The sequence below is a fragment of the Fusarium musae genome, chromosome 1, assembly GCF_019915245.1.
Source record: "Fusarium musae strain F31 chromosome 1, whole genome shotgun sequence".
Classification (NCBI taxonomy): domain Eukaryota; kingdom Fungi; phylum Ascomycota; class Sordariomycetes; order Hypocreales; family Nectriaceae; genus Fusarium; species Fusarium musae.
Window position 1 is genome coordinate 4,099,384 of NC_058387.1, and position 27,294 is coordinate 4,126,677.

A 27,294-nucleotide genomic window follows, 5' to 3' on the forward strand; every position below is an offset into this window, starting at 1 on the left:
CTTGGTACAAGGAGTACATCATTTAATCATTGTACGTAGCAGTGGACCCATCATCATAATTGGATATATCGTCCTATCTCCCTTGCTGCTCACAATCATCTTCTATCAAACATACATTGCTGTATTTCAGGGTTACCACCACCACGCAAACGTGCAATACTATTACTTAATGCGATAGCCTGTTGCTTCATTCAGTCAATATGGACGATATTGGCAACGGAATTCAAGATGGTGGGTGCCCAATACTGCATTACCCTTAGGTCCCGAGTGCCAATGTTGTCAAAATCTGACTTTGGGAGCACAGATATCGCCAGAATATCGCTTGATCACCAATATGAGCTGCCGCCTCCGCCACCTCCGGACATTGCGACTGCAGGAATAGTCGCAGTGGACATCACAGATAAATTCTCAGAAGCTATCAAGAGTAAGTTTTGTGTCGCTGACTTTGTTCACTCATGACCCCGCCGTTGACTCAAGTCTGACCAGCTCTCGCACCCGGTGATCTTGTTAAAGATGGACAGTTTACTCTGTTCGAGTCCGTTTCAGGGCTTGAGGTTCGTCTATCGTGAAATTTAGCTGGACTCAACACTGATACGCTTAGATAATGGATCCTAAAATGGACAGCGGTTGTGTTGAATCAGCAGAGGAGCTTGAAGAGCTTTACGATGTTGCGCGGCCACTGCTCCCAGAAGAGGTCCTGGGAATTATAGACCAACTTCTCTGCCATGAGGTAAGTGCTTCAGTAGCAAAGCTACACTATAAACTAATCATGTTGTTCAGATGGCGTGGCATCAGGGATATCCGCTTTCGCAGACTCTATTCACTAGTATATACATTGAGGCGCTTCTGACACCCACCCCACGAACTGTCGATGACGCTCATTTCGTTCGAAATGGCTCATATGGTTCTTCTGGACAATCTGATATGCTTAAGATATTGAGAGCGTACTGTCTTGGTCTGCTCAAAGCCTGCGGTTATGTCAACGAACGGATTAGATCAGAACACTATTATGAAGTAAGTGTGAACCGATGTCATGACAAATGGATCATTTTTGCCTAACCCATTATTTCAAGGAGGAAGATTTCGTTACAAACACATACAGCCGCACCTTACTTGCTGAAATACAACCCCAGGCTATCCGGCAGGCTATCCAAGAAGCAAGAGACTTACTCAGCACATTATCGACCGACGTCAGCGATGATCTTCGAGAAGCACTTGATCAACGACTGCAGCTAAGATTGTACTTCCTGGACGCCACAGAATGCCCCAAATACGTGAAAGAACCCGAAGTTGCGCGAAAGCCATGGCTTGAAGGACTCAAGGGTCTTCCAGCCATCCAGTCATCTCACTCCCTGGGAAAACCAGTCGACGAGGCCTTCAGTGCCAAGCTACAACGAAAGCTTGCTAGCACCATGCCCCCTAGACCGATTGTGCAGTTGAAATTCGAGGATGCATTTGGCCATCTTTCAAGGCTGTTCGCGGATGGTGTTGAATTGATTGATGTGCTAAACTATACCGATTCCCAATGTCTACAAGTAAGCATTGGATTTCCCTTCAGAGAATGTCAACGCTAAATATCTTTAGAACTTCGTCTTACAATTTCAAGATAAGAAACCTCAACCGCTGGTTTTCGTGCGGACTCTACTTCAGACTTTCCTCTTTAACGAAATGGAAGTTCTAGGCACAATGAGCATTCGGCAGATCATGGATGATGACTTTTCTATCGTCTCGATGCCGGCCAGCCCCCAACTTGATCGAAACAACGACGAGATAGAATTTCCCCAAGATCCGCGGTTCATTGTTGCACAACAAATGGAACAGTTTCGACAAAGAGCGGCTCAATCATTTCTCGATATCTTCAGGACCTTTTGCCAGAATAGGTGTCGTGTGCGGCGCACGCTCTGCCATATCATCAGGGACTGGGACAATCTCCAGCTCGACGCTGAAGAGATCGATCAAATTATCCAGGTCAAGTTGGACGAGAAGCCAATGAGACATTTCACAGGAGCAAATTCTCAGCCAATCGACACTTACTCCCTCCCACTATCGTCCTGGACGTACTTATACAAGATTCGCCACATGGAATGGATTGTACAACTTGGTTTCGAGTTGGAAGTCTATCAGCCAGACGAACTTGCCGGTATGTATTGGTATCTCAATTACCTGGCCAAATGGAGAGTTCAGCATACAGAAAGGCTCAAGTCCTTCATTGTTCGAAGAGTCGAAGAATCTCGCGCACCTTCTCAACCGCGAAACCCTTCAGTAGATCGCCAACTTGAGCGATCTCTTGCCTTTGTCCGGCTTATGCTTCTTGATGCCGCTGTCACATGGGAATTGTCAGATGCGCTATCTTGTCTTTACACAGCTCTCATGCGGCTTGAGTTGGTCAAGGTGCCTCCGCGACCGTACAGTAACGATGAGTTCCGCTTTGAGCTGCGGATGAAACCATTCGCAGTTATTGGTCTGCCGCCTTGCCCGGGCTTTCAAGAATTTAATCTTGGAACCACGCAACCAGAATCGTCCACGGTAGAAATTCTTCAATATGCAGAAAGAGCTCTGAAGGGTGCAAAGCAGGGGTTTGAGGTTCTGAGCAAGTTGTCTGCGACAGATTCGTTCTCCGTTGGTTCTCACGATAAATGGCAGACTTCAAAGAAGAACGCGCTCAAAGCTTGTATTGCAACAGGGCTCGCGATCACGGCTGTGTTGAAGGCATCAAAGGAAGATGCGAGTAATCTGAAGCTCAGAGCTGAGGTGCCAACTCCTGATAAGTGTTATCATGACTGGTGGATTGTACCTCGTCTGGTTCCTGAATGAATGCTTTTTGAAGGAAATCCATGTGTAATGACAAAATGAGCTTAAATTGAATTGTTACATCAAAGCCGCCTCAGCGTATTCGGGTATCCAGATGAGAGCAGCACCCTCTTCCAATATTCCTGGTTACCAGCCCTGGTTTCAAACATCAAACAGAATATGAACTAATACTACCTAGGTATAGAAGATACAACGCCATTTCCATTGCGACAATTTCAATAACAAACCGAGCGCATCCTCACTGCAAATGCTTTTCGGTAATCGGAATGAGATACCGAGAATAACTGGGGATCTTCAGTCCTGGTTCTGATAAGAAGACAGGCCTAGTGGGACCAGTGCTTAAGCGGCAACACGTCGGCGAGCGGCCTGGGCCATTCGGAGACGAACGGTCTGCTCATAGAGAACGTCCTTGAAGGCAAAGAGGAGCGCAGCAGTGAGGACGCTCTGCGTGACCTTAGGGCCGATGCCTGTTGATGAGAGTCAGTGAATTGCTAAATAAGATGGTGACTTAATATTTTACCTCGGTAGAGACCAGAGTAACCACTCTCACGGACGATGCGAGAAAGAGCACTAAGGGAACCCTCCTTCTTACCACTGCCCTGGACGTGCATCTGAGACTTGACGGTGATGTAAGGGTAGGTGATGGCAGTAGCAAACAGCTTGCCTAGGGCGCCGAGGAAGAATGCGATAGTAGGAGTCACCTTGCGACGCTTCTCAACTGTGTTCTTGAGTTGCTCGAAGAGAGTGTACTGGAGAATAGGGTTGATAACGAGGACAAGAGCCGGGATGACACCAGAGAAGAGAGCCTGAGGACCCTCGTTCTTGAGGAGGAGCAGCAGAGTGCCGATGGTGCTCGGAGCCTTGGCAGGCTTAGACTCGCCGGACTCGAGATCCTGCTTCTTCTCTTGCTGGCGAGTAGTGACTCGGGTGTTGACGACCCAGATAGGGTTGGTGATGATGACGGTGGCCGAACCAGCGATCGCACCAGCAATCATGGATTCAACAGTCGTGAGCTTGGCGCCAGCGCGACCAGCCTTGGCAGCAGCCTTCTCGAAGAAACCGCGAGTCCATTCATACCAGTAGTAGTAGACAAAGTTGGTGACGCTGATGCCGAAGAGGGCCGAGTTAATACCGGAGTAGAGACCAGAGATACCCTCGCGGGCGATGATGTTGCCAACAGCCTCGCTGAACTTGCTCTCGGCCTTCTTAGACTCGACCTGAGCGCGTGTGGAGAGGGTAATGAGAGGGTAGCTTGAGATATCATCAGCGCACTGTGATGCGTCATTGGGGTATTCGCAAGCCTTACGTCAGGATCATGGACAGAAGACCACCTCCGGCGCCAGCAAGAGCGTGAGCGACATTGTCGTTCTGAGGGATTGCCTGAGTCTCAGGCGCCGTGCTAATTTCGACCTTGTTAGGAGTGATCTCGACCTTCGTCACAGGGGTGTCGATCTGAGGAGTGGTCTCCTTTTCGGCGTTGTCGGACATGATGCCGTTGGTAAATGGTCGGTGTAGTATACAAGTTTAAGCTTAAGCGAGGCGCGCGTGTAAGCGATGTTTATGTAGGACAGAAATAGAGAATCGAATTGAATTGATGGGGAATGAACAGTAATTAAAAACCCGGGGAAGGGAAACTTACAAGTCGCGCGGGGCCGTGCTCGACTATAGGTAGGTGCCCAGATACAGTATTTAAAGCTCGGCTTGTAAGGGAAAGGTATTGATTGGATTGGATTGGATTGGATTGGATTGGAGGGAGACTTGTATCTCGGGATCGGCAATGACTTGACTCGAGAGCTAGAGGGCGTCTACTGTAAGGCCTAGGTATCTCAGGTAGGTCCCTCTCCCTAAATATACCGTACCGAGGTCGGGACGGGAGTTGATACCGAGTAAAACTTCCCTAAAAGTCGGCCTCTGTTCCGCATCTGAAAATGAGGTCACTTCCCTGCATGTGATGTGGGGAAAAGGGACAAGGCCTTGGGCCGGTGACTTGAGATCTTTACCGTCTGGCGCTAGTACCAATTGGGGCACAAGACAACAGCCCGTTGAAGAGACAAGCGACAAGCCACGGAGTCAGGAGAAACAGAAAATGCGGGCAAAGTTCACGCTTTGTCCCCGCTTGCCTCATTGGGACCAAAGTAAACACTGGACCGGACCCATGCCGCCACGTCTATCCCTGTCCAAATCCAACAAAGCACAAAGCACACCGCGGGTTGGTTTTGGCTTTGCAACGGAGGGACGGCGGTAGTGTTTGCATATACCATGACTATTTTGAGATTCACATTCTAACATTCCATGAATGATTAACGAAACCACCATTCGTCAATGCCAAAACGCAAAAGTTTAGGCGTTGACAACGACTCTTTTGCCGTTCGCTGGCATTCTTTTGCCGATATGAACACACCCAGCGCGGATATTATGTCGTCACCCGATCCTCTAAACGATACCGTTGAACAAAGTGTCATGCCCCCTCCATCCACGCGCCGTGTCGTCCGCAGCAGCCAACGGTCCAGCCGCTTCTCCTCCATGGGTTTAGGAACCTCTCCTAGGAAACAGACTTTCGAACTCGAGGTTGGAGATAATAAAGCGCCCCAGAAATTACTAGTTACGGTCGAGACAGAGGAGCCAAGCGCGACTGCAGGCCCCAGCAGCGCGCGACGAAAACTATTCCAAGACAGCCCTTACCTACCGATATCGCGACGCAGAGAAATGGCGACCACCACGACGACTGTGCCACTAAAGGGGGCGATCGAAGACGATAACAACGCGACTCCCAGGAAACGAGGACGACCGAGAAAAACAAATGGCACACCCCTACCCAGCGCAGGCACCAAGAGAAAGTCAATAACACCGATGCATGGGAGCCCCCGGAGAAGACAACGTACGACAAAAGATATAGATACACCGAATAAACCGGCAGACAGTAATGCGCAGCCAACACCAGGAACAAAAAGACGAGGTCGACCACCGAAGAACCGTCCTGTTGACCCACCAAATCCCACAGAAGACGAACGAAACGCGAGGGGGTTTTCAGAGACGAGTAACACATCGGAAAGTCAAGCTCTCGATAAAATTGAGGTTGCTGGTGATGCCCCCGGCCTGCCCTCACCCCGCGCCGACGACTCACAAGCTGACAACGATGTGACTCTGGTCATCACACCGTCAGAAGCTGAGGCAAATCAATTACGCGCAAACCGAACCGCGCATAATAGTGCGCCTGCTCAGCAAGAAGAACCGGACTCAGATATTTGGATGGCAACATTAGACGATGAACCAACGCCGCGGCCTGGGAGTCGCGCAACCCAAAATGCGCCTGCTCCTTCAAGTCCAGACCATGGACGAGCAGATGATTTCTCAGATTTTGGAGATTATGGCTATGGACCAGCCGGAAGCGACGTATCTTCTGCAGACGAACCTCAGAGCGACGCCCGTTCTGGGAACGAAGATACGGTCGCGGCGGGTGAAGACTTTAGCATGATATTCATGGACTCGCTCCCTTCTCTACAAGCAAGCATGCGCAGCTCTGTTCGAGAGATCGCCGAGAACGACATTGGCGAGGAAACCAGCCTAATTATTAACAACACTTTGGAGTCTCTACGACAGTCTCTGCAGGATCGCGACAGACCTAATGTGAATAAGGAAACCGCCGAGCAAGACAAGGAGCCCCATTCATCGGCACCCGCTCCAGCTGAGCCTCGAGATGAACGCCGGCAATCTACCATTCGCCCACCCATGACCTTTTCGCCCAACCGCAACTTATCCTCCCTATGGCGTCAGACCCCGCGAAGAATGGGCTCTTCCCCATTGCGACGGCAAGTGTTGCAGTCAAACACGCGAGACAATTCGGACGCTGAATATCGCGGATCTCCTCTGGCAACACAACGACAAGACTCCTCACATCTCGAAATCGAGAATTCAAACTTGTACGACGACTCTTTCTCAGAGATACCCGATGCAGTACTTGAGGCAGCCACTCCCCGCCGTCCTCGAGCCATAACCAAGAAACCACCATCAGAGACAGACGATGTTCAAATGGAGGATGCGGACCTTATCCAGTTTGAAGATGAGCCCCAGCAAGCAGAGATGCAGGAAAAAGAAAAAGGGGTTGAAGAACAAAGTGCAGAGGCAGAACAGGTGGCAGCTGAAGATCAAGATGCAGCCGAAGAGCAAGAACAAGAAGAGGCCGGACCTCCAGAAGCTTCGGTTGGAAGTGTTATCTCTCGTTCGGATGGCGGGCGTCTCCCCACTCCCGACGACACCCCTCCAAATATCGATTTTGGAAACAGTACAGCTCCGAAGTCAATAAGCGTATCACACAGTCCAGCTAGGTCTGCATCTTCCATAGATTCGCCGCCGAGGAACTCATCACCTGGGCCCGCCACCGCAGCTCAGGTATCACTTGAAGCGATAGAGATTGAAGACGAAATTGTTGACCAAGCTATTGAAGCTACCGGGCAAGTCACGAATGGGGCCATTGTTGAAGTGGAAGTAGCCGACAACGATGATGAACCCATCACAGATATGACTATTGTGCCGGAACCTGATGACCATTCTGTTTCAGATGACCAGCCCTTGGAGGAGCCCATTATGGACGACCCGGTTGAAGAAGAACTTGAAGAGGTCCAAGAGATTCCTGAAATCCTTGTACCTCAGCAACCCCATTTGTCCTTAGAGGCCGAAATGCAGCAGCCAGAAGTCACGCCACTAAATCAACTTACATCACCTATCCAGGAACCTCAATCGTTGCCTGATGTGCCACCAGAGAGAGTCAGACGTCCCACATTGTCCCCTATTATGAGGGCGGGGAGAGCTTTGCAGAGCGTGACCTCGGATCCTCCAACGCCGGAGGCCCGCGACCATCATTTGCGAAGCCCTTTCAGAAGATCTGCTTCTAGAGAGCTAGGTCCAAGGGTAACTCAGCCAAATCAACGGACGAATGCGAGTCCTGGGAATTCCCGTCCATTCACTGAAACTGCCCAGATCTCCAAAGAAGTTTATGACGACCCCTTTGGAACAAACACCAGGCATACAGGTCAAGCTAGCTTTATGGAAGCTCTCGAGAGGAGAAGTGCTGGTTCGTCACCACGCCATCGCCGAACAATGTCCAGGGAATCTGCAGCAAGCTCTACGCATTTCCAGGCTCCCAGTGAGGGTAGAATGAGTTGGGTTGATAGAGAAGGTCCTATAAGCGACAACCTCAGAGGAGATGTACCCCTTGAGGCTTTGGCACGATCAACAGCCAGACCTCCCGAACCGCAATCCATTTCTCATGACCAATTGGACGGGGCGGTGGATGACGCAGATGACGAAACCGAAGATGCCGGCGATGATATGGATTTGTGGGAGTTTGAAGCCCAAAGGTCAAGCCCTCATGCAACCCGTCAGCCTTCACCAACGAGGAAACCCGAGTCACCTATCCCCAGACGGAGCACTCTCCCGAGCCCTTGGAGGAGGCAGGCCAACAGGGGAACACAACGGCCTCCAACGACTACAGATCAGACAAGGAATGAACTGGAAGAGAATGAAGAACACCTGGAAGAAGAGACCGCGCCTCAAGCTAATAGCGTGGAGGTCGTGCAGGATGAACCATCTCAAGCAGAGGAGTATTCTCTTCTCGCTCAAAGGGAGGTTCCTCAAGAATCTGATAAGGCTCCTGCTACGGCCAAAGTGGGCCGTTTCGATCTCTCAACTTTCTTCTCTTCACCGGCCGCGATCCCAGGCATCTTGGCTGACAAGCTATCTCCTCTTAAGAAGATGTCCGCCTTTGGAGCGCGGCCCACGGAAACCGAGCCGAAGCCCACGGAGACAGCTCACACCCTTCCGACAAGCTCCATGTTCCCACAGTTACCACCACAGGAGCTTGTACCTCGAGGGCAGCCAAGGGCAGGCTTCTTCTCTCCTATACGCCCCGTTCAGCCCCTGGCGAGAAGAGACCAGTCTGAAGAACCTGAAAATGATGAATATTCTCGGTCAGATTCACGGTCGAATATGTCGTCACCAAGTCGACAGGCAACAGCTTCCTTAGGACAGGGAGAGCATGACACTTTTATGCAGGAAACATCTGAGCAACAAAATGAGAGTAAACAACAGGACGAGCTCGACGAGGAGGGCACAGAAGTACTTGAAGAAGATGATGAAGATCAAGTATCCGAGCCATTGCCTTCCGTGCCTCAGAAGATGAACTTTACTCCTCAGCGAAGAAACCACAGTCAGAGTTTCTTCAAGGCTTCAACTCAGGCTGCTGCCCCGATCCCGAGTAGTAGTGCCACCACTCCACCGAGGATGCAGCTCACTCACGCCGATATACAAAAGTGGCAGCAGCAAACATCCAATGCAAGTGAAAACTCCCCCAAGCGACCCACAGCTAGCACTCTCCTCCGTCCTTTACCTCCCAGGAACGCTTCCCCAATCAAATCAAGTCTTCGTTCGCCACTCAAACCTCACACTCCTGGTCGTGTGGTTGAGTTCACCAGCAGCGTCCTATCTCCCATCGAGCAAGCCAAGGTTCGACATCAACGTCGACTATCCAACTCCTCAGCAACATCTCAGTCAAGCACAGGGGCCCAGCGTCCTCGTGTACCACACGAAACTGCCAACAAGGAGAATAACACCATCTCGCAAATTCCTATCTCTAACGAGAAAATCCCAACACAACAGACCCACCCCGAACCACTCTCCCAAACGGTCTGGACAAGAAGACACTGGCTGCTCTTGGATGATCTTGTTCAACAGCGACGTCAGGGCCCCTTCAGTCTTCATTTTGAACGCTGTTCAGACAAATATCTTGGAAGACCGGCCTCAAGCAAAGGCGAGTCAATGATGCTGAAGCGTTGGCACTTGGACTGCGTCGACGCTTTCAAAGCACAAGTCGGCGGCTGGGATGAGGCTGAAGTGGTCAAAAGATTAGTTGGCTTGATTCTCGGCGGAGAGAAGAGGAGCCAAGTGGCTGAAAGACCAGCAAGAGTTATGTTTCACTAAACGACATGAAAGAATCCTGTTTTTACAAAAGGTTTGGCTTGTTTTCGTATAGAATCACGAATATGGCATACTTAGCATTTCATGAGGCGTTCTGTTTCATGATTTGGTTGCTGTTACTGTTTGGAGATACCAGATAACGCTTGTTGTACCCTTTATGCTTTCTTTGCATACGATTACATACCCCTGTCTTGCAGCACAGTCTGTTGGAAGCATCAGCATATATATAGTTTTGGTTATCCGTTTCAGATATGGTTGTGCTAGCAATTGAATACATGTATATGCCGCTCAGCGTGGACGATTCTTTTCCCTCGAAACGCCTGGTCTAAAAGCGTGTGATATATTACATACAACTACTATTGTGCCTCTCATTGCTAATCTATTCCAGCATGGAAGCTTGGTTCGTGTAAAGTACATCCACCACACTGCTCAGTTTCTCGATGGTTGCCAGAGCCGCATCATAGGACTCATCCCGGTGCGTCTCGTCAAAGATGATGAGACAACCAGCCCCCTGGTCCAAAACCCCGATAATGACCTTGTCCAAGATCATCTGAGACAGTTTTCGCTCAACCTGCTGAGTGTCGAGGCCAACCATCTTGGCAATGTGGTCGATTTCGACGCGTGAGAAAGGCTCGATGACTTTGATTAGGTTCTGCTCCAACATAGCATCGTAGAGGCGGCGAAGGTGGTTGCGGATAAAAGCGTCGCTACCGAGCTCATATCGGTAAGACGAAAGTGCTCGCTCATATTCCTCCAGTGATCGATTCGAATGTGCGCGAGCAATGGCCTTCATAGCCTCTAGGTTCTTGCCTGCGTACTTCAGGGCTTGCTTGGAAGTCATAAGGTTGTTGACATCGTCAACGAGGTTTAGCATGATCTTGCAGAGAAGCATGTACTGAAGAGCAGCCTGAGCTCGGGTGCTCTCATCTTGAGAGTGGTAGCCATCGAGAGCCTCAATGAAGTAAGAGAACGCGGTGTTGAAGTCCTTGTCCTCAGCATGAAGCATGCCGCTCTGCATATCGAGGTTGGCCTGTAGCATCGGAGGGGTGTATACGCTAGCGGCGCTTGTTCGTGCACTGGTAAGAGCGGCACGGGACTTGGGGATGTTGCCGAGGGCGTGGTAAACTCTCGACTCGAGGAGCTGAACTTCGACGAGTCGGAGCTTGTCATCCAGGCGCTTGAGCTCGCGAAGAAGGTTGTTAATGAGCCCGAGGGCTTCGTAGTAGGATTGCTTTGCCATCTGGAGAGTGACGAGACGGACCTCGAGGTCCTGTCGCTGAAACGCGCGGCGCTCGGCGGTGGCCCATTCTATACAGTCCTTGGTGACGGAGATTTCGATATCGGTGCTATCGGGGATTTCCTTGATGAGGTCAAGCAGTTGGCGGACTACATCGCCGCGTTAGCTAGCTATTGCACTTCGAGGCAGAATCATGCGGTGCTAATAACATACCAAGCTTTGCTGACTTGGCCTTTGCGAAAGAAGAGAAGACGGTTCTGCTCTCCTTGACCAAGGTCACCAACTCTTGGGTATTCCTGTCGGATTTGTTAGCGGGGCACAGGAACAGCGGTGTTGAAGACTGCGCACTTCTCATCTCGATACAGCTCTCCTAAACTGATCAGAGCGGTCTCGTACTCGCGAGTGGCAGCATCGGATGTGGTGCTGGGAGCCTTGGAGATGATGTCCTTGTAGATGGCCTCAGCCTTTCGAGGATCAGACTTAGCGAGCTTCTGCGCTTCCTGAACCCTCGCTGATTCGGCCGCCGCCATTGTGAAAGGTGTGTTTACGCGTGTCGCTGAATATGATCGTGGGTGAGTGGATATGCGCTATGAAGGCGGAGACTTGACGTTGGGGGCGCTGAAGAGTAGTAGTGGCCGTTATTGGATCTTGAAGTTGTGTGGTTAGAGGTATGAATGTCGAAGCAATACCATAGTGAACAGCTACCTAACCTAACCTTAGCCTCCAGGTTGCCAGAGCACGACGTAGGCCAGTAAAAGAGTGGACCCTACAGCCTCATGAGGAAACAGCCCAGGACAGCAATTGGATCAATGATGCAGTGACGGGCTTTTGTTGATCCGCACATACAGTGAGTGCTTCCAGGGTACCTTAGGCATGCATCTGATCCAATGGCCCTTGCCCTGGCTGCCCTGCTATTGCCCGCCGCCGAATGGAAGCTTCCCGTCCCCGGAAGAGAAGCCGGCGCGACCCTTCTAAATTCGAAGCGAATCAATCATGCCGACAGCTAAAATTTCAGTCCTAACTCGGAGCTTCCAAACTTCCTGATACCTACCTTACCTACCCACCACAGCCACTGTACACTTACTTAAGTGCATCAGCCTATCTCCGTCGAGTCTTCCTCGTCATCCTCGTCATTTACTTTGTTCCTACCAAATTCTATAATACAATTCCTCAATACCCTCACAATGTTCCGACAGGCCATTGCTACCTCATCCCGCGCTCTGCGAGCTGCTCCCAAGGTCGCCGTCCCCCGACCTTTTATTCAGTCGCAATTTCAGGCCGCGCCCGCCTTTGCTCTCAGATCCGTTAAGCCTGCCGTGTCGAGATGGTACAGTGACGCTAAGGAGACTGAGACCAAGCCTGCTGAGGAGGCCAAAGCCGAGGAAAAGCCCGCTGAGGGTGAGAAAGAGAACGATCCTCTCGCTGAGCTCAAGAAGGAGCTTGCAGCCAAGGAGAACGAGGTCAAGGACTGGAAGGTTTGTGACAACTAAATGTACAATTTGACATGGGACAACTGACTGACGCTCTTGCAGGATAAGTGTATGCGCACCGTCGCCGATTTCCGCAACCTCCAGGAGCGCACCACACGTGAGGTCAAGGCCGCTAAAGATTTTGCCATCCAAAAATTCGCCAAGGATCTCGTCGACAGCGTCGATAACCTCGACCGCGCCCTTGGAATGGTTCCCAAGGATAAGCTCAATGCCCCAGACCGACCTGAGGGCCTCGAGGATCTCGCCAACCTGTATGAGGGTCTCAAGATGACCGAAGATATCCTCATGAATACCCTTAAGAAGCACGGCCTCGAGCGACTCAATCCCGAGGGCGAGAAATTCAACCCCAACGAGCAGGAGGCCACTTTTATGACTCCCCAGCCTGATAAGGAGGACGGCACTGTTTTCTTCGTTCAACAGAAGGGCTTCAAGCTTAACGGCCGGGTGCTGCGCGCCGCCAAGGTCGGTGTTGTCAAGAACAAATAAGCATGTCGTTCTTCCATAATGACGGAGATGTGTGCTTTGATGACATCTCCACGCTCAATCGCATCTTGCGTGTATTTTTAGACGAGGTTATATCGGTTGGCGTTGGCTCTATGTATAATGCTCCCCTCATGATGGTCATTTTTTTTCAACTTGTATGATGGTTACAGATGCTTGGACAGGAGAAAAGTTTTAAAAGAGCTGGGACATTTGTACATAAATAACAAGACGTACATGTATAACAGTGGGGGCAACTGGGCGGTATAGTCGACCTAAGAGGGTCTTTCCAGGTCATGATCCATAATGTCCAGAGATAAAAATGAATTGGTACCTAAGCTGGCAACCCAGCTATGATGATGATGATGATGACGAAGCGTGTGAAGCTGGCCTGTGCAAAAGATAAGATAGTCACAATGTGGTCATGGAATGGCTAAATAAACAAAGGAAAGTCAAAATCATGAACTGACTGTTAATCGCACCGGTGCCGTTGTGGCGAAGATTTTTTTATCAGGGTTCACAAACCGAAGTTTGCAATCGAAAGTATAACTCATTGTTTGTTCACTGAACTGATGACTTGCAAATCTATCACAGGACTTATCTATAACATACGTCACAGCCGAGGCAAGGGACTCATTTAGTTGTAAACTTTGATTCCAGCAATCCTATCAAACTCAGTACAACCGCACGCCAAAACACTAACAAAAGGAAGGCCATCAAAACACCCGGCACCTCAACTTGCCCGGTGGCAACGGTAGGATACATATAAAAAAACAGCCTGCAACTCTAGTTGCCCCCCTATCTCATAAATCACTTTCAGATAATAAATGAAGCAAATACAAATGTGCGCGCTTCCTCCCATGCCATGCCATACTTTCGATACCGAGCTATGTCCCCCTATCCCTCCGAGATACATCTCTTGTGTAGGTGAACGCCTGCGATGTCCTCTCTCTGGGCCTGTTTACCTACCACGAGTGAGTTCCTTATCAGTGTTAAAACAGCAATGAAGGTAAAGAAATAACGTAAATGTGAATCGTTATAAGAAACAATGTTCATGCGATGGTCATTACAACTCTTTAATGCTGGCCCATCGAGCTGCTTTTTCTTCATGTGGCCCTCCTGGCCTCCCCTCCCCAGGAGAAGATGACAAGGGAGGCTTTGCAAGACAATGATGAATAGAAAAGTTCCCCAATCCAAGAAAACAATCTTTCATCCATCTCTGGCCGTGAGCGCCTTTAGAGGATTGGACACCTTCTCTTCTTCCTCTTAATCTGTCCCACCCCAGGTGTTGATGACTTGCTCTCCTTGGAAGAACCCGAGGCTGCTGCCGCCTCGATGGTTTTCCGGTCGTTAGCGACGACAGTGTTGATAGCCTGCTCAAAAATCTCGTCGACGCCTGACATTTCCTTGCTACTGCACTCCATGTACTGCGCGTTCATCTTCTTGGCAACGGTCATACCTTGCTCCGTGGTGACTGGAGTAAGACCTTGCGTCTTGAGCATATCAATGCAAGTCTTCTTGTAGCGAAGATCTGACTTGAGACCCACAAGAACAAGAGGAGTGTATGGGCAGAAGTGTAGAACCTCGGGGTACCACTATAGAAAAGTGATTAGTACGAGATGCGCTGAGAAGGGAAAAGATCTAATCGTACCTTATCGAGGACGTTGTCTAGCGAGTTCGGACAGTCGATAGCAAAGCATACAAAGATCAAGTCGGTCTCAGGGTATGAGAGCGGTCGGAGACGGTCATATTCCTCTTGGCCGGCTGTATCCCACAATGCAAGTTCCACAGTCTTACCGGTGGCTGAGTGGATAGGATAGGTGATGTAGTTCTCAAAAACAGTAGGCACATATTTCTAGGATTGTCAGTGTCGGTACGCTGGGAGTAGCTAGAGAGGGCTGCTTACCTCTGGGAAGTAACCTTGGCTGTAGCTAATGAGCAAGCAGGTCTTGCCGCAACCACCATCACCGACGACAACAATCTTCTTGGAAAAGGTGGGCGCTTCTGTGACGTGAGTCGCTGCCGACTCGCGGCCCGTCGACGAGCTCATAGTGGTGCTGACGGTACCCTCACTGGAGCGCGTGCGCTGTTGACGTCGGATCTGCTCGTTGGTGTCAAAGTACGAAGTACGATACTGATGCGACGATGCCATGCTTGGGCGCAAGGCTGTGCTGCAGGGTCGGGAGTGCAGGCTCAAGCGCGAGTCTTTTAGAGGATTGCTTGGCCTTCTGGTAGAGATCGCCTTAAGAATGCGCTTCTGAGGAATGAAGAATGTTCGGCTGTATAGTGCTCGCGATGGTGCGGGGTGGAAGAGAGACAAAGCAATCGAGCGTTTAATGCGATGGAGCAAACGGGGGAGATGAGTGATGTGGAGGAGGAGGGCGAGGACGAGATAAAGACCAAGAGGAAGACGATTGAGAGCCTAATAGAGTCGAGTTGAGATGTTTGAGGCTAAGAGGGATCCTTTGAAAGATGATTTCTTGTCTGATAGAGACTCCTTTGCCTGTGTTGACTCGGTTTTTGAGTTGTTTGTTTGCTGCAAGTTTAAACTTAGTCGCTTCAAGACCAAAGAGTGGAAGGACTATGGGGAGTCAAGTCTCAAGTGTGGCTTTGTTGCACCACCAAGTTACCCGAGTAAACATGTTGACGGGGCAACTGCTATCTTTATCCGGGGGGTTACCTTACTTCAATCATGCATCGGAGCTGAAAATGACGGAGATGATTGGTCCGTGCACGTGGATGCTCACGAGAAAATTTCCCAGCCAAGGTCACTCACTCTCTCGCTTCCATCTTTGTTCACGACAAGGTCCAGCCAGTTCTGCTACCTAGGTACCAAAGCTAGCGCGTGTTTGCTCCGTATCCATTCAGTCTCTGCCTATTTCTTCCTCCCCTCTCAACAAATTCTCGTCTCCTCCCCTTCTTCCTTTCTTTCGTCTTTTCTTTTCTTTTGTAAACTTGTCGTCAACAAGGCAGCAAAAGACATCCAGCCATGGACTGGAAGACACCCAGCAAATACATCACCCTCGTTTCTGGCGATGGCTTCGAGTTTGTCGTTCTACGCGATGCTGCTCTTGTCAGTCCAATCATCAAGGGCATGCTCGACGTGAGAAGTCAGTTCGCCGAAGCTAAAGAGGCCCGTTGTGTCTTCCAAGAGATGAGGTAGGTTAACATCATCGACTTGCCATCTTCTCCAGATGGCCTGCTCCGTGGATTGATGACATTTCATCATGCTTTCCAGACAGAACAACCGAGATCTCTCAGTTGGGCTACATGACTACTCACTACACTTGACCTGACCACGCGCAAACCAATTCCGGTCGTGCCTTGTCTCTGCTGAACCATTTCAACCCTGGAAGAGCTAGACGCTGATGATGATTCTATCAACAGCGCCATGGTCCTTGATAAGGTTGTCGAATACTTCCACTACTGGTACCGCTATCGTAACAGCGAGGATGTTCCCGACATGGAGATCCCGGTCGAGCTCTGCCTCGAACTGCTGGCCGCGGCAGATTACCTGGGCTTGGACCAGTATGCAGCCCAGCAATGCATTGCTACAACCGATTTCTTCGATACTAATCTCATCCAGGGCAAATATGGGCATGAAGTGAGAAGCTACGAGATCGATTCAGATATGGGCATGAAAATTACACTCTAATTGCAGGATTTAATGACGGCGTTTTGGAGTTGCTCTGGTAAGGTTCAGTCGGTCTTGTGCGGCTCTCTTGAGATCCTACAGTTTATTTCTGTTCTTGCGAATAATGGTAATGGACCTACACCAGAGACGATTGACACATGTCGAACCAGACCAGATCTAGTTTCTTGATTCCGATGCCAAGCTGCCCAACCGTGACTTGTCACCATTTCAGCATATGCGTTCTTCTCTTCACTCCTCCGTGGGTCGAACGTCTATTAGAGATGGAAGATTGAAGTAACCCTCTCACTCTGCGTGACTCAGTTGACGCATTGAGCTTTCGCTTTTTCTGAAGGGCAACATTTCTTGATTTTAAATCTGTTTTTCAGTGAGGTTTTTCAATGTATGTCATCAATATTCAGTGTATTCCTTGCACTCTCGTAGCAATCCCACAAGAAGGCAAGGGAACGTAGTTAGTACACGCATAATACTCACTTGATCTGATGAGTGGGTATGGAACACAAGGATCTGTTGACTCATAATTGAGCATTACCGCTCAATGGTCACTGCCCTAAGCAAAGACTCGACCTTAATTCATGTACTCAGATCAAGAGACTGGGTATCCTTGTGCTTGGTGGCTCTTCTGCTACATCTCAGCATGGTGGAGACCCAAGACCAATTGGTAGCGCTGCCATGCCTCTAATAGGAAAGAAGAAGAAAAACTATGTGGGCTTAAGCTTATGTGATATAAAGCTTTGTCTCATTTCAGTATCTGAGTCATTGTTTTATAGGCAGGAAAGCGTGGGACGCAATGATCCATTGCTTGGTGCTGTCGCTGTAAGCAGTTGTTTGCCCATTAAGGAAACCAGCTTCTGTTTGTGAACCCACTCAGCCTCAACTTTCCAACTTCAACTACAATTTCACGTCACCGCGAAAAATGGCTGCAAACACATTCGAGACGCAGGGCGTCCGAGTTGCAGTAGAAGGATGTGTGAGTTCTCTATAACAATAGAGAAATCGTGATGACATTAACAACCCAAGGGCCATGGCACGTTGGATGCAATCTACGCCTCAGTAGAAGAGTCTTGTAAGCAACGTGGGTGGGATGGCGTCGATATTCTCATCATTGGAGGCGATTTTCAGGTATTTGCAGCCTTGGTGCCGTTCCCGTTTGTTTGCTCACGCCGCGTCTTAGTCCGTACGAAATGCTGCAGATTTGAGCATCATGTCTTGCCCTGTCAAGTACCGACGCCTAGGAGATTTTCCCAAGTACTACTCTGGTGAACAAAAAGCACCCTATCTAACAATATTCATTGCTGGAAACCACGAAGCAAGTTCACATCTCTGGGAGCTTTATTATGGAGGCTGGGTGGCACCCAATATCTACTATATGGGTGCTGCCAATATCTTGCGCTTCGGCCCACTACGAATCGCTGGACTGTCTGGCATCTGGAAGGGGTTTGACTATCGAAAGCCTCATCACGAGAGGCTTCCATTCAGCGGTGACGACGTCAAGTCGTGGTACCATATCCGAGAATTCGACGTCCGGAAAATGCTTCAAGTACGGACCCAGGTGGACGTCGGTCTCAGCCACGACTGGCCACGTGCAGTTGAGTGGCATGGGGACCATGCAGAACTCTTTAAAAAGAAACCTTTCTTCAAAAAGGAGTCCATAGATGGTACCCTTGGAAACGTGGCAGCAGAGTATGTCATGGACCGCTTACGACCTCCTTATTGGTTCTCAGCCCACATGCACGTCAAGTTCGCTGCGGTCAAGGTATACAAAGACGCCGAACCTGTGGCCCAAGAGAGCAAGGAAATTCTCGTTCCTGCTCCTGCTCCTGCCCCAGCTACCGATGCCAACCCTGACGAAATAGACTTGGATATGGATGACGATGATGACGAGGGTTCGAAGGCTGAACCTGTTGCAGAAGTCAAAAAGAGCGAGGCTGAGGAAAAAGAGGCTCCAGAGGCGTCAAATGAAGTGTCGGATGAGCTAAGGGCGCAGCTTCCAGCATCGTTTGCTCGCCCTCAACCAAAGAAAACACCAGGCCAACCAGTACCTCCTGAGATCACGAACAAAGAGGTTCGATTCCTTGCCTTGGACAAGTGCGAAGGACATAGACACTACTTACAACTGTGCGAGATTCAACCTTTCAAGCCGGAGACGAGCTCTGAGTACCCCCCGTCCAAAGAATCACCTCGCTGGAGGTTGCAATACGATCCAGAATGGCTCGCAATCACTCGCGTTTTCCATGACTCCTTGATTGTAGGTGACCGGAGCGTACAGACGCCTCCTGATCTTGGAGAAGGGCATTATCTGCCCCTCATCGAAAAAGAGAGAGAATGGGTCGAGGAAAATATTGTCAGGAGTGAAAAGCTAGATGTTCCTTACAACTTCGAGATCACAGCACCGCCTTACGTACCAGGCTCTCCTGAGATTGTTAACGACCAGCCAGAAGAGTACACCAGCCCCCAGACGGCGGCTTTCTGTAAACTGATGGGGCTTGCAAATGTATGGGATGCCACAGATACAGAGAGGCGACAGAGGAAAGCACAGGGACCACCCAAAACTGACCAACGATTCTCTGGTGGTGGCAGAGGTCGTGGAGGAGGTAGAGGCGGCAGGGGACGAGGAAGAGGGCAAGGGAGAGGCCGTGGAGGAAGATGGTGACGGAATTGAAGTTTATATGGATGAATTGGTGTACACAATCACAATATTAAAGCACAGGCTACCTTCGGCATCTATTTCATAGGATTCAATCTTTATTCGGATGTTTTTTGACTTTCCCGTCTTTCTGAAAAGCCGTAACAAAAGAAGCCATAATAATCACAGTTTGAAGAGCTGTGAAATTCAATCGTCAAATGCACGGGCTTAGTAGACTGGCACTGGCATCAAGCTTACAATACCTATACCTACCTGGTAGGCGAATGAAGGGTGGGGTTTGTGGGATGACCAGGCTCCGTAGCAACCAAACCAATCAGGAAATAGAGTAAACAGTGCAACTGTCCTACGCCATCGATAACGTACAACTCAACCTTACCTATTGCACCTTTGCCCTATCACCCTCAGCAATAAGGTTCAGCCGCAACCCCTTACCAAAACAATACACAAAGCACCATCCTAGCAGTTTTACGATTCTGCAATATCGCATCTAATTATTCACCAGAAAGATTAGAGGTATCTGCCTCATATTACCCAGCCTTGTTTGTCTCCCCTCACTATAACCCATGATTGATTGCCCCGCTAACCACTGGAATGCAATAGCATCGCGACTCGACCTTTGAGACGTCGTCGAAATCGCCGCTCACAATGGCTCAAGCCTTCTTAACTACCGTGTTAGTCTCTCTACATTATTCCCAAACACCTTAGCCATGGAGTCCCCGTGTTCGTCGCCGCACACCGCCAGCATGTTTCGATACTTGAACCCGAAGTCGCTCTTGACGATGCAGCAGTTGGAAACGACCATTATACCCGTCTCCCTGTCGGGAGAACCTCTGATGTTTGTAGATGAGTTGACACTTGCTAACCCGGGAACTCTGGTGAATAGTAACCAGCGGACGAGAAACCAGTTCCGCCCGCGCGTGGGCAAGGGCGGCTCGGCCAGTTATCAGTTGCGACAATATGCTGAGGTGACGCTTGGCGGTGGCAGTTTGCGCAAGGTTGTCAAGCTTCCGGAAGGCGAGGATGAGAACGAGTGGTTAGCTGTCAACAGTGAGTTTGCAAAAATTGACCTTTGTGAGTGGGCTTGGCTAATTTGATGGCTCAGTGGTGGACTTCTATAACCAGATCAACCTTCTCTATGGTGCCATTACCGAGTTCTGCTCACCACAGTCATGCCCTGAGATGAAGGCTACTGATGAGTAAGATTCCCCTAAGCCAAGGACAACTCAGAAACTAACTGGACTAGGTTCGAGTATTTGTGGCAAGACAATGAGAACTACAAGCGTCCAACCAAGATGCCTGCACCAGCATACATTGAGCAGCTCATGTCATGGGTGCAGGCGAATATTGACAACGAACAAGTCTTGCCCAGCAAGATCGGTAGGCATTGGATTGTTCCGTAGTCCTGGGAACTTGCACTGATAGTCACCAGGCGTACCCTTCCCCAAATCATTCCCAGCGCTGGTTCGCCAGATCTTCAAACGCATGTACCGTGTATATGCACACATCTACTGCCACCACTACCCCGTGATTCGTGAGCTCGGACTCGAGCCGCACCTCAACACGAGCTTCAAGCAGTATGTGCTGTTTGTTGATGAGCACGGCCTGGCGAGTGGTAGAGATTACTGGGGTCCCCTTGGTGATCTGGTGGACAGCATGCTCAAGAGCGACTAGGAGAAGTTTGAGGGTGAAAGAACTGGTACAAGTACTGACACTTAGCAATTGGGAGTTTTGGGCGTTTGAGGAAAGTTTCTAGAGTGTAAGAAGCTGTTTGGCTGTATGATCATGGTTGATAGGGAGCAGGTTGTTAGCCTCTGCGCCATTGGGGTTCCGCACTATAGTAGCTTGCATGTGCATTAACAAGAATGAGTCCGGAGGAATCACTAAGATTTCTTTTAGTATTCCATGAACTGATTGACCTTCTCTGATAGAAACTCAAGAGCCAAGAGTTGCAAATGTCTGATAACTACATTTAAGGTATTTAATATTTGATATTGAGTTATGTAATCAGAAAGTGGATGCCTGGAACGGACGTAAGGCATCCAGCGCCCGAAAATTGCCGAGACCCCAGGCTAGCAACAACCTCCAAGTGAATTGAAGCCGAACATTCAACCATCACACCCTTCTTTTCATCTCCCTCGTCCTCGTCCTCGTCCTCGTCAAAGCAGCCGCCGTCATGTTCTCGCGACAGGTTCTCCGCGCCGCCCGAGTCGCCGCTCCTCAGCGAGCCCTCGCCCTCCGAGCCGCCCCCGTCCGATCCTTCGCTGCCGCTGCCTCGACCGAAGTCAAGCCCCCGATTTCCGTCTTCGGCGTTGATGGCACATATGCTACTGCTCTGGTAATAATGCACCACCTACAATGAAGAAAGCACCGTACCTCGAATCTTTCATTTGTCAATTGGCTTCGTAGGCCAATTGCACTCCCCTCGTCATGGCACAGAAACCTCAATTGGAATCGCGTCGTCGCTGACACGCAATTTTTTCTTTTGCGTCAATTTAGTACACTGCCGCCGTCAAGACCTCGAGCATCGACGCCGCTGCCGATGCCCTGAACAGACTCGGCGCTCTTATCGAGAAGGACCCCAAGCTCGCCGCCGTCCTGTCCGCCCCTACCCTCACCGCGGCCGACAAGAAGGCCATCGTCCAGGAGCTCGAGAAGCAGATCAACACCAAGGACGAGACCGTCAAGAACTTCCTCGCCACCCTCGCCGAGAACAACCGACTTGGACTTATCCCCGGTGTTGTTGAGAAGTTCTCCTCCATCATCTCTGCCGCCCGCGGTGAGGTTGAGCTCACTGTTACCAGCGCTCAGGTACGTTTGGGGATATATCAATCGACATGGGTTGGAAGTGGGAAGCTACGTCACAGCATATCGATACTGGGCATACGACAAGGATGGATGAACAGATGGATATCATGGCATGGAACATGAAGGACAATGGACTGACATTGTTGTCACTAGGCTCTCGACAAGCGAACCCTCAACCGATTGGAGACTGCCGTCTCCAAGTCTGCCTACGTCAGCCAGGGCCAGAAGCTCAAGGTCACCAACGAGGTATGTCTAGACCATACCATCACCACGACTCAACTCCTAACCCCCTCCCCCAGGTTAACCCCGAGATTGTTGGTGGACTTGTCGTTGAGATCGGTGACCGAACCATCGACCTCAGCGTCTCTTCCCGCATCGCCAAGATGAACAAGCTCCTCACGGACTCTCTGTAAAACCACCAACATAGTATACAAACTCTATTTAGTGTCTCCCTTGCCTCGTCTCATGGGATCCGTCACCACACAGAACTAGCTCTAAGCGGCTTGCCCGTCGGCTTCTGGGACTTCTCTTCCGCCTGTTACTTTTTGAGTCCTCCGAGCCCAATTGCTGTTGTATCCCCGGGCTGAAGAAGAAGAATGGGGAGAGCGTCGATGGAAAGAATAGTGTAGGAGGGTGTGAACAGGGCATGCAATAAAGCAGTTCCCCAATTGAATTCTCTTTGTTCGGCGTGATGGCTTTCAGTCTGTCTGTCTGTCTGTCTGTTGTAAAAAGAAGAAGAAAAACCAATGATAAATGATTCTCTCTGACTAGGAGGCCGAGCGCACACATGATCGAAATTTTCACCCCGATCAAACAAATGGTTTTAGTGACTTGAACATGTTTCTCATCTATTGCTACAATGTGATGTCATTGAATCTTGCTTCATCACAGAACAACAACACGAAAGAAGAACTCTACTGTATCATGACTACTTGGATTGCTGAATGATATGTCTAAGCCCCATAAACTCAGGATACCTTGCTACTCCAGAACAAGGCACAATTGGCCAGGCCTACTTTTGAGAACGCCCAGTTACCTACTCCTTCCTCTTGACAACACCAATCTTTCTATTCACCCAATAACCGCGCAAGTCTCCTATGCTTTGGTCTCGAACTCGTCATCATGCTCATAGTTGCCATCCTTCTTGTCATCTTTGTACCTCTCAAGCTGCTCAGAGACGTAGCTGTGCATGTGAGCATCGGCTTCAGTGCGCTCCCTGGCTCGATCCGGATCATCGTGATAGATCGAGTTGGTCACAGAGTGGGTATCATCGTCAAAGTCACTGCGGGCACCGATGGACCGAGCTGTGGACGACCGCCTGATGCGAGGCATACCAGAGTGAGGAACACCTGTCTCGACGCTCCGATGGAAGATGTCATCAAAGTAGTGGCCCATGGCAATTGAAGGCGTGCGAGGCGTATGGGGAAGGCGACAGTTGACGCTATAGAATGTTAGCAAGCTTGTTCATTACCAGAAGATCACACAAAACATACCCAGTATCATGAATCATGCGAGCAATCAATCCAGTCCATCCACACTGGTGAGTAGCTCCCAGACCACGACCGTTATCACCATCAAAGAATTCGTGGAACCAAAGGTAATCCTTCCAGTGCTCATCAAAGTCAAGACGATCATCACCGCCGTTGATGCTGCGTCTTCCGTCATCAGTACGGGCGAAGAGGTGCTGCAAACGGTGCTGAATCTCTTCAGATACCTTGCCCAGGTGCATGTAATCGCCACTACCAGTCGGGCACTCAACCTGGAAGTCTGGTCCGTAGAAGAGGAAGAACCGTTGCAGGGATTCCACAAGCAGGAAGTTGACGCAGAGCCAAATAGGTCCTCTCCAGTTACTGTTGCCGCCAAACAGACCACTATCTGAGTCACCTGGCACGTATCCAACGCAGAACTTCTGGCCATTTACGTCCATGGAGAATGGGTTCTTCTTGTGAAACTTGGAGAGTGAGCGAATACCGTGGTCACTGAAGAACTCGTCCTCGTCAAGCATGCGCTTGAGGATTTTCTCCAATCGGTCCTTGCTCACGATGGACAACAGAATACGGTTGCCCTTACCTCGCTTTCGAATACTGGCCATGTTTCTCTCAGCGAGATCGCATCGGTTCTCGATGAACCAGTCAACTCTCTTCTTGAAAGAAGGGAGCCGGTTGATCAGCTCTGGTTCCAGAGTAATGGTCGCATAAAGAGGGATCAAGCCCACAAGCGATCGCACGGGCAGCTGCTGGATCCAGGGGCCGCCCCAGGAAATGGCATCATAGTAGAAGCCATCCTCTTCATTCCATAGGGACTTTTCGTCCTTATGGCCGGTTCTGAAGGTCATCGCATCACTAATGAAGATGAAGTGCTCGAAGAACTTGGATGCGATATCCTCGTAGATTCGGCGATGCTTGGCCAGCTCAAGAGCAATGTTGAGCATAGAAAGACAGTAGAACGCCATCCATCCAGTGCTGTCGGCTTGCTCGAGGACACCGCCAGTGGGCAGAGGCTCTGAACGGTTGAATAAGCCAATGTTGTCTAGACCCAAGAAACCTCCTTCGAATACGTTCTTGCCATCGGTATCCTTACGGTTCACCCACCAGGTGAAGTTGAGAAGTAGCTTCTGGAATACGCGCTCTAGGAAGTCCAAGTCCTGACGACCATACATCTTGCGCTCGATCTTGAACGTTCTGAAAGTCGCCCATGCATGAACTGGGGGATTCACGTCACCAAAGTTCCATTCGTATCTGAAGACATGTTAGCACATGATGTTCAAGGGGTTAAGAAGCAGAGCAAGTCACTTACGCCGGCAACTGTCCGTTGGGATGACAGTACCACTCTCGAGTGAACAAATCAAGCTGCTTCTTGGCAAAGTCGGGGTCAATCATGGCCAACGGAATACAGTGAAAGGCACTATCCCAAGCAGCAAAGAAAGGATACTCCCATGAGTCGGGCATGGATAGAATGTCGTCGCAGTGCATATGTTTCCAGGCCGAGTTCCTGATGTCTTTCCGGGAGGCTGGAGGAGGCGGCATAGTAGGATCACCATTCGCCCAGTGATCCCAGATGAAGTGATAATGTTGCTTAGTCCACATCATGCCGGAGAAAGCTTGTCGCTGGATGTTGCGCAAATCATCTGCCATGGGAAGAGGGCTGAGTCTGTAGTAGAACTCATCGGCCTCCTCCTTGCGGGTCTCAATAACATCATCGAAGTCTTCCTCGTCGAGGTAGTTGTCGTCTCTCCTGGTAAAGCGGAATCGAACGACTGAGTCAGGAGTTAGTTGCAAATTTTGTTGCTTGGAATCAATGATGCTTACCAGCACATTCGCCAGGGTTAACACCGCCATCTTCGTTAAAGTTGAACCATGCAGCACATTTTGTGCCGGTCTTGGCAGGGTTAACGGCCTCCTTCTCTCCGTCGACGATGTATCGATGGAACGCATCCTTGACATAGGGTTGCTTGTTCTTTTGGTCATAGAGGGCCTTGAAGTTGGTATCGTTCTCGGTGAACATGAATTGGGGCATCACATCGTCGCCGCTGGAACCAACGCCGGGTGAAGGGGAGCACAGGAAGTGTCGCTCACCCAAGCTCCAGTGGTTAGACTTGGCCACATTCTCGTCGACGTATTTAATTGAAGGCTTCCTCTCCTCTGGCTCTCGGCCCCAGCTCCAAGTGTTGCGGAACCAAACCTGGGGAATGATGTGGAGAGGCGCAGGGTCCGGGCCTCGGTTCCAGGCAGTAACTCGGAAGAGGATCTCATCGGGGTCATCGGTCTCTTTCGCTGTCTCAATGAAGATGTCCCAGTATCTGTCCTCGTCGAAGACGCCGGTATCGGTGATCTGGTATTCTTTATCTTCCTTTCCTCGTCGAGCGTTTTCGTCGATCAGATCTTTGTAAGGGAACTTTTTCTGTGGATATTTGTAAAGGAATTTCATGTACGAGTGCTATCATGACTGGTCAGCTTCAGAGTGAGTTTGGGAAAGTGGACGGATTACAGTCTAAGTAAATCGTTAGCAGGCCAATTGAGTGAAAGTGAGATTGCGAGGATGACTGACAGGAGTGTTATCGACGTGGAAGTGAGCCTCTTTTACACTCTCGCCATGGTTGCCCTGGGGATTTGAGAGGCCAAAGAGACGCTCCTTGAGGAATTCACTGTAGACTCATTATCAATCGTGGTTCATTGTCCAGCTGTGGCAATTAACTAACTCTTCCTCGTTCCAGAAGCTGAAGCCGATATTTTGGTAGCCGTGTGTATCGCAGACACCAGCGATACCGTCTTCACCCCAACGGAATGCGCGCGAGCGAGCGTGGTCGTGAGGGAAGTCTGACGTAGCTCGTTAGTGCCGCTGATGAGATGCGACATTGAAAATGGTGACTTACGGCTCCAGGCGTCTCCGTCGTGGCTGTAATCCTCTCGGACTTTGCGTTGGTTAGCAATTGGCTCATCATGACTGGTCCTGGTTGACCACTGTCAGAATCACATGCCTGTAGCCCATTGTCTCTCAGCAACATAAGGGCCCCATTTCTTCCAGTACTTGGTGCGATCGCGATCCTCCTTGAGGCGTCTCTCTTCCTCGGTGAGGTATTCGTGACCGTCATGAACAACCATGGCTCAGAATGAAGCTCAACGAGAGAGAGCTCGACGAGGGGCGGGAAGCACGGGCGACGATCGACGAGGGGTAGCAACGGTTTACTTTGGTGGGGGATGATGAGGTCAATTGGAGCGTGTGGGGAAGCGGAGAGGGGAAGAATAACAAGTAAAGGATGAAGGATGATGGCGAGAAGCTTCAGGAGTGTAGGTACAGTAAGTCTCCTCTGGTGAGGAGAGGATGAAGAGAACAGGACGAAGAGGAAGAGGAGGTGAGAGGTCAGAAGAAAAGAGACCGAGTAAGAAAAACAGCTCCCTCAACGTTAGTCCTTAGTCTACCTACCTACCTTACCTTACCTTACCTACACCCTAGGCATGTACCAAGAAAGCGAGACAGACAAGACACACGGGATCGACGATGGTGGGTAGGATCAAGAATGATAGTCTCGGTTGTGCCTGAGGCTTGGACTAGTTTGGCCGTCTTTGCTCTCTAGGCTCTCTATTGTGGCTTCCTCCTATCTCGTTGAAGTTGATTTTTTTTGTTCCTGGCTTTCCTGATAACCTAACCCAAGGATAGCACATGGCACATGGTTCAACGAGGACCGCTGACCAACCGATTG

At 50.1% G+C, this 27,294-nt stretch overlaps 11 protein-coding genes across 11 annotated transcripts; 7 read left to right on the forward strand and 4 right to left on the reverse strand.

Annotated features, from left to right (window-relative positions):
• Window positions 1-200: 200 nt before the first annotated feature.
• J7337_001235 (uncharacterized protein) lies at window positions 201-2,814 on the forward strand (the record flags this gene model as incomplete). The annotated part of the gene is made up of 7 exons (XM_044818978.1): window positions 201-231; window positions 305-424; window positions 487-554; window positions 602-730; window positions 781-1,014; window positions 1,074-1,535; window positions 1,585-2,814. 7 exons carry the CDS (start codon window positions 201-203, stop codon window positions 2,812-2,814), a joined length of 2,274 nt encoding a protein of 757 aa, XP_044686680.1.
• A 336-nt stretch (window positions 2,815-3,150) lies between these two features.
• On the reverse strand, window positions 3,151-4,299 carry J7337_001236 (uncharacterized protein; the record flags this gene model as incomplete). The annotated part of the gene is made up of 3 exons (XM_044818979.1): window positions 3,151-3,278; window positions 3,332-4,062; window positions 4,118-4,299. The coding sequence occupies 3 exons, from the start codon at window positions 4,297-4,299 to the stop codon at window positions 3,151-3,153; spliced, it is 1,041 nt and encodes a 346-aa protein (XP_044686681.1).
• A 903-nt stretch (window positions 4,300-5,202) lies between these two features.
• On the forward strand, window positions 5,203-9,786 carry J7337_001237 (uncharacterized protein; the record flags this gene model as incomplete). Its single annotated transcript, XM_044818980.1, has 1 exon — window positions 5,203-9,786. One exon carries the CDS (start codon window positions 5,203-5,205, stop codon window positions 9,784-9,786), a length of 4,584 nt encoding a protein of 1,527 aa, XP_044686682.1.
• A 376-nt stretch (window positions 9,787-10,162) lies between these two features.
• On the reverse strand, window positions 10,163-11,550 carry J7337_001238 (uncharacterized protein; the record flags this gene model as incomplete). Its single annotated transcript, XM_044818981.1, has 3 exons — window positions 10,163-11,169; window positions 11,234-11,316; window positions 11,369-11,550. The coding sequence occupies 3 exons, from the start codon at window positions 11,548-11,550 to the stop codon at window positions 10,163-10,165; spliced, it is 1,272 nt and encodes a 423-aa protein (XP_044686683.1).
• Window positions 11,551-12,204: 654 nt separating this feature from the next.
• On the forward strand, window positions 12,205-12,996 carry J7337_001239 (uncharacterized protein; the record flags this gene model as incomplete). Its single annotated transcript, XM_044818982.1, has 2 exons — window positions 12,205-12,495; window positions 12,553-12,996. The coding sequence occupies 2 exons, from the start codon at window positions 12,205-12,207 to the stop codon at window positions 12,994-12,996; spliced, it is 735 nt and encodes a 244-aa protein (XP_044686684.1).
• Window positions 12,997-14,225: 1,229 nt separating this feature from the next.
• On the reverse strand, window positions 14,226-15,142 carry J7337_001240 (uncharacterized protein; the record flags this gene model as incomplete). The annotated part of the gene is made up of 3 exons (XM_044818983.1): window positions 14,226-14,585; window positions 14,642-14,845; window positions 14,897-15,142. 3 exons carry the CDS (start codon window positions 15,140-15,142, stop codon window positions 14,226-14,228), a joined length of 810 nt encoding a protein of 269 aa, XP_044686685.1.
• Window positions 15,143-15,979: 837 nt separating this feature from the next.
• On the forward strand, window positions 15,980-16,645 carry J7337_001241 (uncharacterized protein; the record flags this gene model as incomplete). Its single annotated transcript, XM_044818984.1, has 2 exons — window positions 15,980-16,149; window positions 16,378-16,645. The coding sequence occupies 2 exons, from the start codon at window positions 15,980-15,982 to the stop codon at window positions 16,643-16,645; spliced, it is 438 nt and encodes a 145-aa protein (XP_044686686.1).
• Window positions 16,646-17,558: 913 nt separating this feature from the next.
• Window positions 17,559-19,377, forward strand: J7337_001242 (uncharacterized protein; the record flags this gene model as incomplete). Its single annotated transcript, XM_044818985.1, has 4 exons — window positions 17,559-17,612; window positions 17,663-17,764; window positions 17,817-19,136; window positions 19,159-19,377. 4 exons carry the CDS (start codon window positions 17,559-17,561, stop codon window positions 19,375-19,377), a joined length of 1,695 nt encoding a protein of 564 aa, XP_044686687.1.
• A 655-nt stretch (window positions 19,378-20,032) lies between these two features.
• Window positions 20,033-20,960, forward strand: MOB11 (Maintenance of ploidy protein mob1; the record flags this gene model as incomplete). The annotated part of the gene is made up of 4 exons (XM_044818986.1): window positions 20,033-20,336; window positions 20,392-20,485; window positions 20,533-20,666; window positions 20,719-20,960. The coding sequence occupies 4 exons, from the start codon at window positions 20,033-20,035 to the stop codon at window positions 20,958-20,960; spliced, it is 774 nt and encodes a 257-aa protein (XP_044686688.1).
• Window positions 20,961-21,462: 502 nt separating this feature from the next.
• On the forward strand, window positions 21,463-22,507 carry ATP5 (ATP synthase F0 subcomplex subunit OSCP atp5; the record flags this gene model as incomplete). Its single annotated transcript, XM_044818987.1, has 4 exons — window positions 21,463-21,624; window positions 21,786-22,097; window positions 22,248-22,340; window positions 22,394-22,507. The coding sequence occupies 4 exons, from the start codon at window positions 21,463-21,465 to the stop codon at window positions 22,505-22,507; spliced, it is 681 nt and encodes a 226-aa protein (XP_044686689.1).
• Window positions 22,508-23,189: 682 nt separating this feature from the next.
• Window positions 23,190-26,695, reverse strand: J7337_001245 (uncharacterized protein; the record flags this gene model as incomplete). The annotated part of the gene is made up of 8 exons (XM_044818988.1): window positions 23,190-23,535; window positions 23,588-24,832; window positions 24,891-25,350; window positions 25,403-25,994; window positions 26,142-26,238; window positions 26,293-26,410; window positions 26,467-26,537; window positions 26,568-26,695. The coding sequence occupies 8 exons, from the start codon at window positions 26,693-26,695 to the stop codon at window positions 23,190-23,192; spliced, it is 3,057 nt and encodes a 1,018-aa protein (XP_044686690.1).
• Between the last annotated feature and the right edge of the window lie 599 nt (window positions 26,696-27,294).